This window comes from Falco punctatus, assembly GCF_963210335.1.
Source record: "Falco punctatus genome assembly, chromosome: Z".
In the NCBI taxonomy this organism is placed as follows: domain Eukaryota; kingdom Metazoa; phylum Chordata; class Aves; order Falconiformes; family Falconidae; genus Falco; species Falco punctatus.
Window position 1 is genome coordinate 34356465 of NC_137586.1, and position 14467 is coordinate 34370931.

The following is a 14467-nucleotide window of genomic DNA, read 5'->3' on the forward strand; positions in this document are numbered from 1 at the left end:
TTTCTTCTGCCCTCCAAACCAGGAGATGGAAGATTTTTATGTTTTTCTAAGACATTTTCCAAAACTAATTATTAACTGCATCATTCTAAAGACACAGGATGGTTTTTATTTGTGTGATGGTTGAAATATCACTGAAAAGAAGTGCTGCACACTAAACATGCAGTAAAAGACAAAAATCACCCTCCAATCCACACCAGTTTAACCAGAACTTTACAAAGCTTCACCTCAAATCTTCAGTAAAATTGTTGTTACAGCACAGCCACAATGCGGTATCGAACACCACCTCTTCAACACCAATTGATAGAAACACCTCATTTTCATCACACCTTTTTTAAACAAACACAGCTAACACCTTCAGTGGAGGAACTGCTTGACACTGTAAGCCTACTTCATATACAGTGGCAGCTGACTTTTGAAAGTTCAAGAAGAAAATGAAACCTTAAAAAAAATGTCAAACTGTTAACAGAATGAAGTTTTGTGTATGCATGTGTGCAAAAAAAATAGGATTTTAGAATGTCTCCTCTCTGGAAACGCGCACACACACACTTACACCTTAAAAACATCTCTGTTTTATAATCACATTTATAATTACCCTAAAGGTAGAAGTTCAGAATCCACAGACAAATTACAAGCAAAAACCTGACAACCATACTTTTCCCTGTCCCCCCCAAACACAGGCTTATAGCATGTAAAAGTTGCGAAGAACTGGTGTATATTCTTGCTAAGCACAGAGGTGTAGGTCCAGTATAAGCAACAAGGAAGGCTAAGGTCCGTCTGGATTTAAATCTGGTAAGGAAGGTTAAGGACAAGAAGCGCTTCTTCAAGTACATCAGCAGGAAAAGGATGACTACGGAAAATGTGGGCCTGCTGTTGAACGAGGTGGGTGCCCTGGTGACAAATGACACAGAGCAGGCGGAGTTACTGCATGACTTTTTCACTTCAGTCATCCCTACAAAGGCTGGCCCTCCAGCTTCCCAGACCCTGGAGGTAAGAGAAAAGTCTGGAGAAAGGATGACTTTCCCTTGGTCAAGAAGGATCACGTCAGCCATCACTTAAGCAAACCTGACACCCACAAATCCGTATCTGCTGATGAGATGCACCCCCAAGTGCTGAGGAAGCTGGCAGATGTTATTGCTAAGCCGCTCTCCATCATCTTTGAAAGGTCATGGAGGGCAGGAGAGGTGCCTGAGGAGGAAAGCCAATGTCACTCCAGTCTTCAAAAAGGGCGAGAAGGAGGACCCAGGAAACTACAGGCCAGTCAGCCTCACCTCCACCCCTGGAAAGGGGATGGAACAGCTCATCCTGGAGGCCATCTCAAAGCACTTGAAGGAAAAGAATGTTACCATGAGTAGTCAACATGGATTCACCAAGGTGAAATCATGTCTGAACAGCCTGAGTAAGTTCTGTGATGGAATGACTAGCTGGATAGACAAGGGGGGAGCTGTGGATGTTGTCTGCCTTGACTTCAGCAAAGCTTCTGATACTGTCTCCCGTACACATCCTCACATGTAAATTCAGGAAGCATGGACTAGATGAGAAGTGATATGGACTGAGAAGTGGCAGGATGGCAGAGCTCAGAGGGCTGTGATCAGCAGCTCAGTCTGGCCGGAGGCCTGTAGCCATGGTGCTCCCCAGGGGTCAGCACTGGGTCCAGTCCTGTTCAATTCATCCACCAGTGACCTGGATGAAGGGACAGACGGTCCCCTCAGCATGGTTGCTGATGACACAAAACTGGGAGGAGTGGCTGGTACACCAGCAGGCTGTGCTGCTGTTCAGCAAGACCTGGACAGGCTGGAGAGTTGGATCGAGAGGAACTTTATGTAACAAAGGCAAGTGTAGGGTCCTGCACCCAGGGAGGAATAATCCCACACACCAGCACGGGCTGGGGCTGACCTGCTGGGAGGCAGCTCTGCGGGGAAGGGCCTGGGAGTCCTGGAGGACAGCAAGCTGCCCATGGGCCAGCAGTGGGGCCTGGTGGCCAAGAAGGCCGGCGGGATCCTGGGGTGTGTTAGGAGTGTGGCCAAAGGTCAAGGGAGGTGATCATCCCCCCTACTCTGCCCTGGTGAGGCCTCACTTGGAGTGCTGGGTCCAGTTCTGGGCTCCCCAGTTCAAGGGAGACAGGGAACTGCTGGAGAGGGTTCAGTGGAGGGTTATGAAGGTGATGAGGGTACTGCAGCATCTTCCTTGTGAGGAAGGGCTGAGAGAGCTGGGCCTGTTTAGCCCGGAGAAGAGAAGACTGGGGGATCTTACCAATGTCTACAAATATCTTAAGGGTGAGCACTGGAACTGGCTGCCCACAAAGGTTGTGATGTATCCTTCTACGAAGACATTCAAAACCTGTCTGGACGCGATTCTGTGCAACTTGCTCCAGGAGAATCTCCTTTAGTAGGGGGCTGACCTAGCTGATCTCCAAGAGGTCCCTTCCAACCTGATCACTCTGTGATTCCAGGGGGAGCAATAAACCACAAGTGAAAATCTTGGAAAGACAATGCTCTTATGGTTGCATTAAATATTTTTCGTAACATACAGACTGCGCTACTTTGCAGTAGTAAAATCACCATACTTCAAGAAGTAGCTTTATAGCACTCTGATTTTGTAAGTACCATATGGAAGAATATTGCTTTTTTTATCATTTGGCTTATGCTAATTTTCCTTGGTTGGCTTTCTCCTTACTGTATGTAACATCTGCAATGTGGTCATATTTTGGCACAAGACAAAAAGAAAATCTCACAAATGTCACCAAGTATGATAAAACTTACGTTACAGTCACACAGACAGACATTAAATGCAATCAAATAGTGCCTACATGCAGTTCCTCAAAGTACTTTTTTAACAAAAAAAAGTTACCCAAGCCATGTCTGCGGTGCATCAAAACTTAAAGTAACATAATCCGCATTGCTAGATCTCAACTTGGACAAGAGCAAACTTTTGCACTTTTGGTGGTTCTGCACTCCAGCCACTGAGTCCCAGCCCTTGGAGACCACACAGAAGCACAGGGCAGCACTTCAGCTTGCTGCAGGTGCTCCAAGCAACAAAAACGTTGGCTGCAACAGCAATCGCACTGGAAGCAAGGAAGCACAAGCCAGCCGCTGTGCGAGGCCTCCAGAGAGGCAGCAGCAAGGACAGAGTTGCAGGCGTCCTGCCCTGCCCAGCAATCCCCGCAGGCACACTGCCTCCCCCACAGCAAAAGCCCCAGGCTCCCCAGGAACAGGCACTGGCACTGGCATCCACGCCGCTCCGGCACCACCCTGCTGGCTGCTCCCTGTTGTCTCCATCCTCAGGGTGGTGAAGCAGATCCCACATTAGCATTTCTTATAAGCATTTTGTTTCAAAGCACAGAGCAAACAGCACTGTTGCAGAAAGGGGGTCAGGATAGGACTTAAAGGTCTCCTCTAGTACAGCAAGCCACAGAGTTAAGCAAGTGTCCACAGGCAGTATGAAAAGACAGTTTCTCCACTTCTTCCCTAAATCCTCTTCCACCCTCACACCCAGCTATCCCATAGAACCCAGTATATGCTGCACCGCAAGGGAACTCTTTCTCACTACTGACTGCATTGCGAATGAAAAAATATGGTCAAACTCACAAGCAAAAAAAACATCTGAGGAATGTAGCCCTGCCAAGGGAAGGGTATTTTTTTCTGGCAGAGCCCTGACTGGAGCGGAGACGGGAGAAGGAGAAGAGGAAGAGGTAGACAAGGAGAAACAAAGGAAAGGAAGAGAAGCTGGAGAGAACTGCCAGCATGGTCTGGTATTTTCTTTAAAATATTTTATAAAGAAAATAAAATATTACTGAAAAGTTCAAAACATCACAATGTCCCAGTTTTTTCTTTCCTGTCACTCCTTTATCTTCTAACAACGAGACTGCTCTTCATCAGGACAATAAACACTTGAAAAGGCAGGGGAAAAAAAATGGTTCCTTCAGTGCTCCTCAACTCAAGCGACTAGTGAAGTCAGGACAGTAATTCTCAAAAAATCATACCTTTGCTGTGTCCAGACTATTCCCACTCCATTTCCTCACTTCGCAATGACATATATGCACTGCAAACAAAACCTGCTTGCTCAATTAATTAAAAAAATCTTTTAAAGCACCTACAAATAAGCACCAAAACATCAGCTTTGCTGACTTTAGTTAGCCTCACCAACACCCAGATGAAGCGACACAGCACTCGGCCCACACCACTGCACATAACACAAATGCAAACTCAAGAGGCTCTTCTGAAGCACATGTCAACAATGAAGTAGATCAATTTCCAATTAACATGCAGAAGCTTTAATAAAATAGGACAGCAAATATAAAACACCTCCATGCACGGAGAAACACACACTTTCTCAAATCTTCTTTTGGTACTTAAAAGATCAGTTATCCTCAGGGAGAAAAAAAGAAAAGGAAGTCCACTATTTTAGACTGTAAAAAATAGTAGCAACTTTCAATGGAATGCAAGGCATGTCTGTCTGCTAAAACTGTGTATTTGCATCCTATTTTTTGCCAGGGAAACATGACAGATGTTTACAGGATTTGCCAGCTCACTTTCCAGACTCACTGCACAAATAGAAGACAGGGCTCCTGCCTGTCACTTCTGTGCCTTCCTGTCTTGGTTTAGCCTGGGATAGAGGTATTTGGGGTTTTTTTCTTAGTAGCTGGTACAGTGCTATGGTTTGGATTTACTATGAGGATGATGTTGAACACACGGATGTCTTATACGTAGCTACATAGTGCTTGCTCTAAATCAAGGACTTTCCAGTTTCCCACACTCTGCTAGTGAGCAAGTGCACAAGAAAAAGCTGGGAGGGAGCAGAGCCAGGACATCTGACCCAAACTAGCCAGAGGGATATTCCATACCATAGAACATCATGCTCAGTATATAAACTTGGGGGAAGAAGGAGGGGAAGGACATTTGGAGTGATGGCATTTGTTTTCCCAAGTAACCATTAAACATGATGGAGCCCGGCTTTCCTGGGGATGGCTGAACACCTGCCTGCCCATGGGAAGTGGTGAATGAATTCCTCATTTTGCTTCACTTGCATGTGCGGCTTTTGCTTTACCTGTTAAACTGCACTTATCTCAACCCACAGATTTTATCTTTTTACTGATTTTCCTATCCCATTCCACTGAGGGAGAGCAGGTGGTGAGCGAGTGGCTGTGTGGTGCTTCGTTGCCAGCTGGGGTTAAACCAAGACACTTCCAGATACAGTGCCTCAAGACACTTCCTACCCTCAAATTTATTAAGGCCTACAGGCCCATAAGTAGGTCTCACTTTCTGACCTACTTTTGCTGGGATGCTTGTATCATGAACATGCACAGATCACTAAAGTTACCTCACAGATAAACCCGCAGGGTTAGGGCAGAAAGTAAAATTATTTGCTTTTTAAAAAATACACATCTGAAATTGCCCACCTGTAGTATCAGCTTCTTAATACTACTAATTTATGTGACTGTATTTAACCTTTAGGTGACATCCTTTAACCTCACAGCTAATGTCTCAAAGTGAAAATTTAATTTGCCTTTTCACTGAATTCCCATTCATGCTTCAGGCACACTCATTCACATTACACGTTCCCCAAGTCATCACTACATCATTCACATAATTTCTAGATGTCACTGTTAAATTCTTCTTTTCAAACAGCAAAGCAAAAAAAACCCTCAGAACAGCTTTTTTTCTTCCTAGACTTTTTAAAATCACTTTATTATCATCACATCTCTAAACACTAAACATGCAAACTCTGAAAAACATGGTCATGTATAGCACTGTAGACACCATTCTAACTTATTTCCTGTCTCTGCAAAATGGCACAAGAAGTAATAAAGGGTGAGACTGTTCTGTCACACAACTGAAGTGGCATCAAAATTGTGAGGACTCCTCACCAGCTGCACACCAGTCAGAGATGTGGCTCCACAGTGACCATAAGGTCAGTGTACAAGGGCTGCATCTTCCCACTTCAGCATTACTGCATACCAGCCACAAAGTCGCCCATCTTGCAGAAGTCACAGGAACAAGTATTTGCAAAACCAGATACACGTTAGTCCTAATTCAGTTACTGGACTACCTTTTTAAATTCTTCAAGTTCTTACTCTGCTGACAAAGAAATTAAATTATAGCAATAAATAATCAAGTCAATAAAGTAGACTTGCTGCCCTTTTTCTCATCCTCACTGAAGACATGCAGAAAAGTAGTACTTCTACATAAAGTCCTGACTGAGGAAAAAGGAGGTAGGAGCTCTTGCTTCATTTTGATCTTTTATTCCTATACTAAAAAGAAAAAGATCTTCATGTCCTTCTGAAATCAATATTCCACAGCTTCCCTCATATATTCTCATTGTAATAGGGTAAGACACATGAGAGAAATAAAAGGCTCCTAGGAAAAAAATTCTAAGACCTCACCTCATACAAAACGTGTTTCTTTTTAAGGACAGAGACAGAAAGCCTTATGTTAACGCCCCACCCAGTATCACCATTCCCCTACCATGCACATTGCAAGCAACAAGCATATATGTAAAACCCACATAAAAAACTATGGCCCTTAACAAAGCACAGAAAAGTCCATGGGTATGTTCCCCCCAGTACCCTGAAGCTTTGTATGAGACATTTAATTTAGGCTATTTGATTTCACCATTCAACATACAAAGACACACACATTTTTGCACCTTCTTGACAATTTTTCCTCTTACACCTGGGAGGGTGTTTTTCCTACCTGATCTCTCAGTTGTTGAACAGAAGTCTGAAGGTTGAGAATTTGGTTAAAGAGAGGACTCTGCAGCACTGATTTTAATAAGCTCAGTTTCTCTTCGTTTGCAATGTCACCTCGATCCCGAAGTTTTGCCTGTAAGCGCTCCATGGCCTGAAGGGCCCGATATGTATCTGTAGCAATAATCATTCCTAGTCAGTAGCAGTTTAGAAACAGCCTCATACAAGCAGATAACAGGTTTAAATGTATCCTTCTCTACTGTTCAAACCACAGAGGACTTGAATGGTTCCATTCTGAACAAAAACCCCAGCCCAAACACATCTTTCAAACATTGGAACAGTCTGCCCAGGGAGGTCGTGGAATCACCATCCCTGGAAATGTTTAAAAAATGCATAGATGCAGCGCTTAGTGACATGGTTTAGTGGTGGACTTGGCAACCCTAGGTTAAAAGTTGGACTTGATCTCCAAGGTCCTTTCCAACCTAAATGATTCTATGTTTCTATGATAATCAATCAGGAAGTCAGAGGCAGAGCACAAAACTGAAGCCAACAAAAATTACATTTTTGTCCATCAAGAAGTAGGTTACAGAAGTGAAAAAACCTCCATTAAAATTCAGTTACAGGACCTGTGGCTACAGACTACTGTGAATAAGTACTGACAAAACCAGCCATAACAGAAAACATTTGTCTTTTTCATACAAACTTATTTTAATTTTTATAAAGATTTTGTAAAGATTAAAACAACGAAATCAAGACAACAGGCTCAAAATTAAGTATGCTAAACAAATGATGGTACCTCTTTTGTTTGCAAATACAAAATACAAAAACACAAATACATCATGTATTTCTAAGCACAGCAGGTATTTCTTACAGAACCTCTCTTTAGCAGTATGTACCAATGCCCTAAATCTATCATGCACACTTCATTTCGCCACAAAAATATAGTGATACAAATAAAAAAAAAAATTACCAATTGTTTCCAACATGTTTTCTGCTTCTCAGCTTGTATTCCAATAATGGTAAGAAATACAGTATTTCTCTGAAAAAGAACAGAAAGGGAAAAGGGTCACATTTATAGAAACACTAAGCTCTGAAGAAGAAAAAAGCTTGACGTCTAACAAGAAGAAACAGCCCTGCAAAGTAACAATCCACAAAAACTGCATCTCCTTGGATAATTAATATAACCTCAACAGTGACCATATCCTAAGTCACTTCGGAGCTTCAAACCTGCCTGAATTTTTTTTTAGGAATATACTTTGTAATATTTTTTCATTTCCATATCAAAGCTGCTGTCTGCATGCTGTTGCACAACATGCCTTCCTGCAATGCTTTAATCAGAAGCTATGAATCATAGCTGTTACTGATACTTTACACAGTTTCATTGCTTTCCTTTCCAGTGAATCATAAAAAACATCCCCTGAGGGATCATTTTCAAGCTCTGTGTTAACAATTTCAGGTGCATGAGCCATAGCATATTTTTTAAAGTCACCTTTTAAAAAGAAAAGTCACATAAGTCACAAGTCTTCATGCTACACAGCTCTGCAGGACCCTCCCACTACAGCCTCCACTATTGGTGCCTACTGGAACTGATCAGATCTGGATGATGGCGGGTCTTTTGCCAGCGTGAGTTTCCAGGCTGGAAATCGTCCACTGGGAAAAAGGAATTCTGAAATTGCTTTGTTATTCCTTTTTGTTACTTTTTGGGGGTTATTTTCTTTTTCAACAGTGTGACTGCAATTTCTCAGGAATTTGTAGTGACAGAGTATGTTTGACAGAGCTGGATAGCTGAGGAGTTCAAATATCATTGCAGGTGTATGAACTAAGCTGTGCATTTTATCATCTTATCTTTCACAACGGTGCCTTTGTTTTCTTGATAATAGGAAAGCACTTCAGTACAGCATCCTGACTTGAATCTGGTGAGCTATGATCCTGACACACTCAGGGAAAAGGTTTTTTTCTTGAAAAATAGGGAAAGGAATGGTGCTGACAGATCTCTGGGTAAGAGAGCCTAACTAAAATTCAACAAGACCATTAGTTATAGAACCTAAGCAGGACAAGCATTAATTAATCCTCACAATAAAAAAAAAACAACCAGCTGTTAACATAGATTCACTTACAAGGAACAGAAGCCAGGATGAACAGTTTGACAAGCACGTATCATTTCCAGTTTGTGCAGAAAACCCACATCAAGTGGGTTTAGAATGGTTTCATGTTCCATCTCCAAGGCTTCTCTAGATTCAGTATGCCTGGGGCTTCATATCAGTTTACAGTATTGCATCTGAATTTGCCAATACATCAGTATAGAATCACTAATCATTCTTTCTAGTACAACATACTACTTAGGGACAAACATTCAAATCCTTTGAATCTGACTTTGTCAAAGTAACCTTACTGCATGATCCAAATTACACGTTTCAGTAATAAATAAAAATAAGCCTTTATGAATTTGTTTTCTCACTTGGCATGGCAAATCCCAGCACATTATTACCAGATCTGAAAACCAAACCCAGTATCTTGTGTTTTCACTTTGACACTCTTCAAAAACAAGACAAAAAAAGGTCTATTTTACATGGGGAAAGTCTGGATGAGATTATTTATACATTATGAAGGAAGATGGCTTCTCCAAACCTTAACAGCTTATAGTTTTTCCTTCTAGATTAACAAACTACTGTCACATCTTCTATCCAGAGCCCCTATTTACAAATAGAGGTATTTAAGTGATGTTCAAAATTGTTTTTCTCAGTGGCAATGCCAACCAAAGCAGTTCTTTCCTGTTTCACTGTTCCAGTTCTTCGTCTATAGCTACTCTTGGGGCTGTGTTGTCAATGCAACCAGAAAACTGTGCAAAAAAAAAAGGATGTGGAGTATTTTTCAGTCATTTCAGTGCCATGATCCTGTTTATCACAGTACTATACACACAAGCACACAGCACCGTACATTCAACACCCACCTTCTGAGGAAATTAATGAGGGAAAATACGGGGTTATTGTTCTTCTGCTTTAGCTCCCTGAGAACCTCAACAACAGATGCAGCTGTAAAAATTACGTATCTTTTGGAGCAGCTTAATATTGCTTTACATTATGATTAAACTTGCCTAAAGCCGCATTCTTGGTGTCCTGCGAAAGGCATGTTTTACAAGTGACAGAATGGACAAGGTCACCACTGTCTTCATGCAATCACATAGGTACGAACTCTAATGATTTATAATGGAAGCTTTCTAAAAGCAGACACGAGTCCTAAACATACTCTATAAATGATGATGCTACCTAATTTGCAATGAAACTAATTCCTTAGCTCTGTTAAGACACTTATTATATACTTTCTATTTACCTCATGCTTCAGAGGTAGGAACACTGCTCTAGAGCTACCTTAACGTCAGCAAATCCATTTTTAACTCTCAGTTTAATTTTCCTTATTTTGTATTTATATTAGCAGGAAAACCCTCCTCAGCTCACCAGCTTAACGCTTTCATCAACTGCAGCGCTAAGTGGGAGCAAGAACAAAACTGCAGTCAGGATGTTTTCCTTCAGGACACTTCCTCTGATGCAGACGCAAGGCACTGAGACACACCAGCATTTCTACATGTTGCAGTCCAAGATGACCTCTGTTCGCTCTGCCTGCACTCTGAAATGGCGAAAAGCCACGTGACTGTACTCCTGCTGTGCCACATCCATGCTAACAAGTGGGATCTGTCAGCACCAGCTTAGGGGCACATTAACATAGCTGAAGTACAGGCAAAGCAAGCACACATCTGTCCAAAAGCACCACAGAGACATACCCATAACCATCAACAACCACTACAGCTGCAACTCCTGGCCTTTAAACCAGCTTGCTTCCAGGTATTCTAACAATAATGTGCTGGGGAGAAGTATGGAGGCATGAATGATTATTTGTTGAAAGGCATAAGCCTATCATTTGCTATAGTGACTATTTTTATAATGCCATCACAGACTTCTAGATGCACAAATGGGAAGTTTAGTTCTGATTCTCTCATTTTGCTAACTCCAGGCAGCCTGTATCACAACAGTTTGAAGCCAGAACAAGCCCTTCTATACATCATACAAATACTGGTCACGCCTCAAAGAGCTTACTAGCTTAGCCTAAAGCAGATTTAACTATTTTTGCATTTCAGTGTCGAAGTTCATTAATCACACAGTAATAAGAATATAGACCGACTGTGTTAGTCATTTTTATTAGCAACTTGAAGAAACACTACTAAATGAATAGCAAGTTAAATTAACTTTAAAGTTTTTAAAGGCACAGGTATGTGAAAGATGTGGCTAAAAAAGAAAAAAAAAAGCATCTTTTCTTTTTCCTCCTGTTTTATAACAGGAAAGTAGAAAACAAGTCATTTTAGACAGGTAAATGGTGAGACACACGCCATCGTCTACTAAGCATGCACAGAAGTTAAATACGATTCCTTCCAAACTTGCACTTCTGAAATGTGACACTTCCTATGCTAACAAACAAACATGGTATATACACATTTCTCCACTTTATCCTGCCCTTCTTCTATAAGGTCAGTTCCCAAAAAATAGTTGCCGTGCTGCAGCTCTGGTTTCTTTGTGCCCACACCTAAAACACTAAAATCCATTGGTCTCAGAATTTTAAAAATCAGACATGAAATTTATGTTGATCACTTCCTTTCCCCTGCACCACCCAAGCCATTTAGCTAAACAGCCAAAAGATTCATGGAAAGGGAAAGATGACCCACTTCCAGTGACTACTCTTTCACATCTGATCATGTAATTTCTACAAGGAAACTTACTCTGATTGACTAACAGGTAGTCCAGCTACTATTTCACAAAGCCATTTCAGGTAATACCCTGGATACTAATGCTCATAGCACTGGATTAGCAAATATGCAATGCCAAAGATAGAAAACACAGTAATGGGCTTTGCTCTGTAGCTCCTGCATTACTTGATGGGGTCTGAGGATACAGAGGAAATGCCTATCTTAAGAGTGATCTCTAGGCTCAAACTTTGGCTAGGAGTTGCTTGAGACTAAAATTAAATTATTTCAATTAAGCAGCATTGTCATCACAACATGCATTCTATAGCTGCTAAAAAGAGTATTTCAGATCTTCTAATCTAAATTTCAACACCTGGGCCTGGATTTGGCTGAGCTAGAGATATCCTTTTGTACTTGATTTCTATCCCATATCATTTCCCTCCCCTAGTTTCTGTCCATCACTCAGACAGGCATGTTGTGCTAGCACTGCCTGGTGTGGGAATGGACATCAAACCGCAGAGGAAGTGGAAGATACTAATCACTGTTAAACCTTCTGCTTTGCCTGAAATTTCCAGAAGCTCTTCCATTGCACTCAGTTACCTCCTGCATGCTGGCTACTATCCCCGGGAAGAAAATAAAGGTGATCCCCAGCGTCTTTGGGGGCGGTCTTGTCAACAGAAAGGCAGTGGAAACCATTCATGGTGAATTGAAAGACCTCACACTTTTCTATGTATTCTTCTACTGTCACAAAGGCAATTTTGCTGTTGCATACAGCACTTTCCAGGATTATGAGCAATATTACAAGGACTTGACAACTGTAGCCTGACTGGTATAGCCTTCACTATTGTAATGAAAGAAACACACATGCTTTAACATAGTGGGAAAGGGCGTGGAAGTAAATGCAGGAGAGCAGACACCAACAGGGAAAGGAGGATAAACAAAAACAAGTGGAAAGGAAGAGAGAAGGGGAAAAGAGGCTAGCCTACCATTTTACTGACAGGACGTGAGCTTGCCAAATTAACATCAACCACTTGGTTTCATCAGCCAAAAGACCCCAGACTGCATGCTTCTGGCTAACAGAAGAGAGAACTAATTCAAATCAAGGACTTAATACAAACAAAATTACCATGCACTGTTCACAAGGAACAAAGCAGATTTCCATTGACTACCTGGAATGTTACAGGCAAGCACAAGATGCCTGACATTTATATTTAAGACCTATACTAATGAAAATTGTTCTGAAGCACTCAAAACAGAAATAAAAAGGCAGTTCAGGAACTAATGCACAGCCTATATTAAGACTATAAGCAGTTTTGTTTGAGAAGTGACGTTACTAGCCTGAAATTTAGAAGAATACTGAATGCATCAAAAAGATGTTAAAAGATTATAGTAGTGGCTCTGTATGTGAAAGAACTGTGATAGAGCTGAACAGGATTATCTATCTTGAAACAACTACGAAAACAGAATTTTGAACATTCAACTATTTCTAAGCTTCTGTACACATCACACATGAAGGAAACTTACAATGCTTTTCAATGAACAAGCAATCTGCTGTGTTTAATTAATAATCTTCTGTAACACTGTAAGGAGCCCTATATGAGACTAAGACCCATGTTAGCTGATGAGCAAGTTGTAATTGCAACTGGGAAACGAGCCTAAATTATACTTAACGCTTTCACATACTGATAAATGTGTGACACAGGGTATTCAAAAGTAATTTGTAAAGAGTATTGCAAAAACAACAACACCGAAGAGGAAATTCTTCTGGTGGGTTTTTTTGCTTTTGGGTTTTGTTTTTTTTTCAGTTAAGGAAACTAACATCATCTGTTTACAAAAAAAAAAAAGAATTCACTAAATACTTTAAATTGAGATTAATTGGAATCACTTTCCTCTAACTTTTGAAATACAGTATTAGCTTCAGAAACTGAAAAGCAACTTTTTAGTATATGCAGAATATATGCAACATTACATATACTGAATTCATGTACGAAACCCAGGCACGGTTAATATTTCTTCTTTGTTTTCAGTTAAAGCAATTGATAATTGATATCAATTGATATTGAAAATTATATTCATTCAATTCAGTAAAACCTGATGAAGCACAATTCCTACAACAGTTGCACCTGTTATACTAGAATCTTCACAGAGGTGAGAACAGCATACATAAATGAATGACTAAGGAGCCCCACTGAACAGCTGCCAGTAAGCTTCAATGAAGAGTCGCCATTTTCCTTACAAACTGAAAACACAAACTTCTCCTTGTATATTGTGATGGTAACAGGAGAGTAATGCAGAAAAGCATTACAGCGTGTAACAACTACCGTGCAGGGTCTCATATGCAAGGATGGGGTCTTTCTTCGAAAGCAAAAAAATTCGCAGTACTGTCTTGGCAAAAATGGCATATTTATATATTGGCTTGTTGGGAATTCCATGAGTGAAACAGAGGCGTCCTTACCAATGATGATACAGTATACTGCCAGCACAGCATTGCATTAGCTTAAACTGTTTCAGAAGAATGCTCAAATTAGAAAATCTACTGAGTAACTCCACAGAATTTTAATTTTTCTTACGTGAAACGTTCAGCACACAATTCAGAAGGTCTTTATAATCATTCTCAATGCACTGATTAAAGTGTTACCTACTAAAACAAAACCATTTGCAGCAATCTGTGTGACTGAGAAGTTGTATGGGCATTGTCTGTTAAGTCTTCAGAGGGAACAGAGCCAGATGTAATATAAAGATCATCCATTAGCATGTAAGTAGTGCAGGTCTTTTTTTCACTAGTGCTGATACCAATCTAACTTTCCTAGTACACTTTTGTGTGAAAAGAGGGGAGAATGTATCCTGTTCCTGATGGAAAAGCTTCCTGAAAGCCAAAGGAAGCCATTTGAAACACCAAAGCTAATCAGTAAATGTTACATGCATGTTACTGTTCACAAGATACAGAAAGATAAAAAGCATGTATATTAAAAATAGTAATGATTTTGAAAAGAAAAAAAATGTGATGTTCTCTGTTATAAAAAATGTTGCCATTAAGGTGGATGTGCCCTTAG

The 14467-nt window shown here is 40.8% G+C and overlaps 1 protein-coding gene across 17 annotated transcripts in view; it reads right to left on the minus strand.

Moving 5' to 3' along the window:
* Positions 1–14467, minus strand: part of MPDZ (multiple PDZ domain crumbs cell polarity complex component) — a 116947-nt gene that overhangs the window by 82935 nt on the left and 19545 nt on the right. For all 17 annotated transcript variants that reach the window (XM_080371844.1, XM_080371846.1, XM_080371855.1 and 14 more), the window contains exons 2-3: positions 7653–7721; positions 6690–6856 (exon numbers count right to left, since the gene is read on the minus strand). In XM_080371844.1, coding sequence (XP_080227970.1) covers positions 6690–6856; positions 7653–7668 — 183 coding nt within the window. In that variant the 5' untranslated portion in view covers positions 7669–7721. The remainder of the gene's footprint in view (positions 1–6689; positions 6857–7652; positions 7722–14467) is intronic.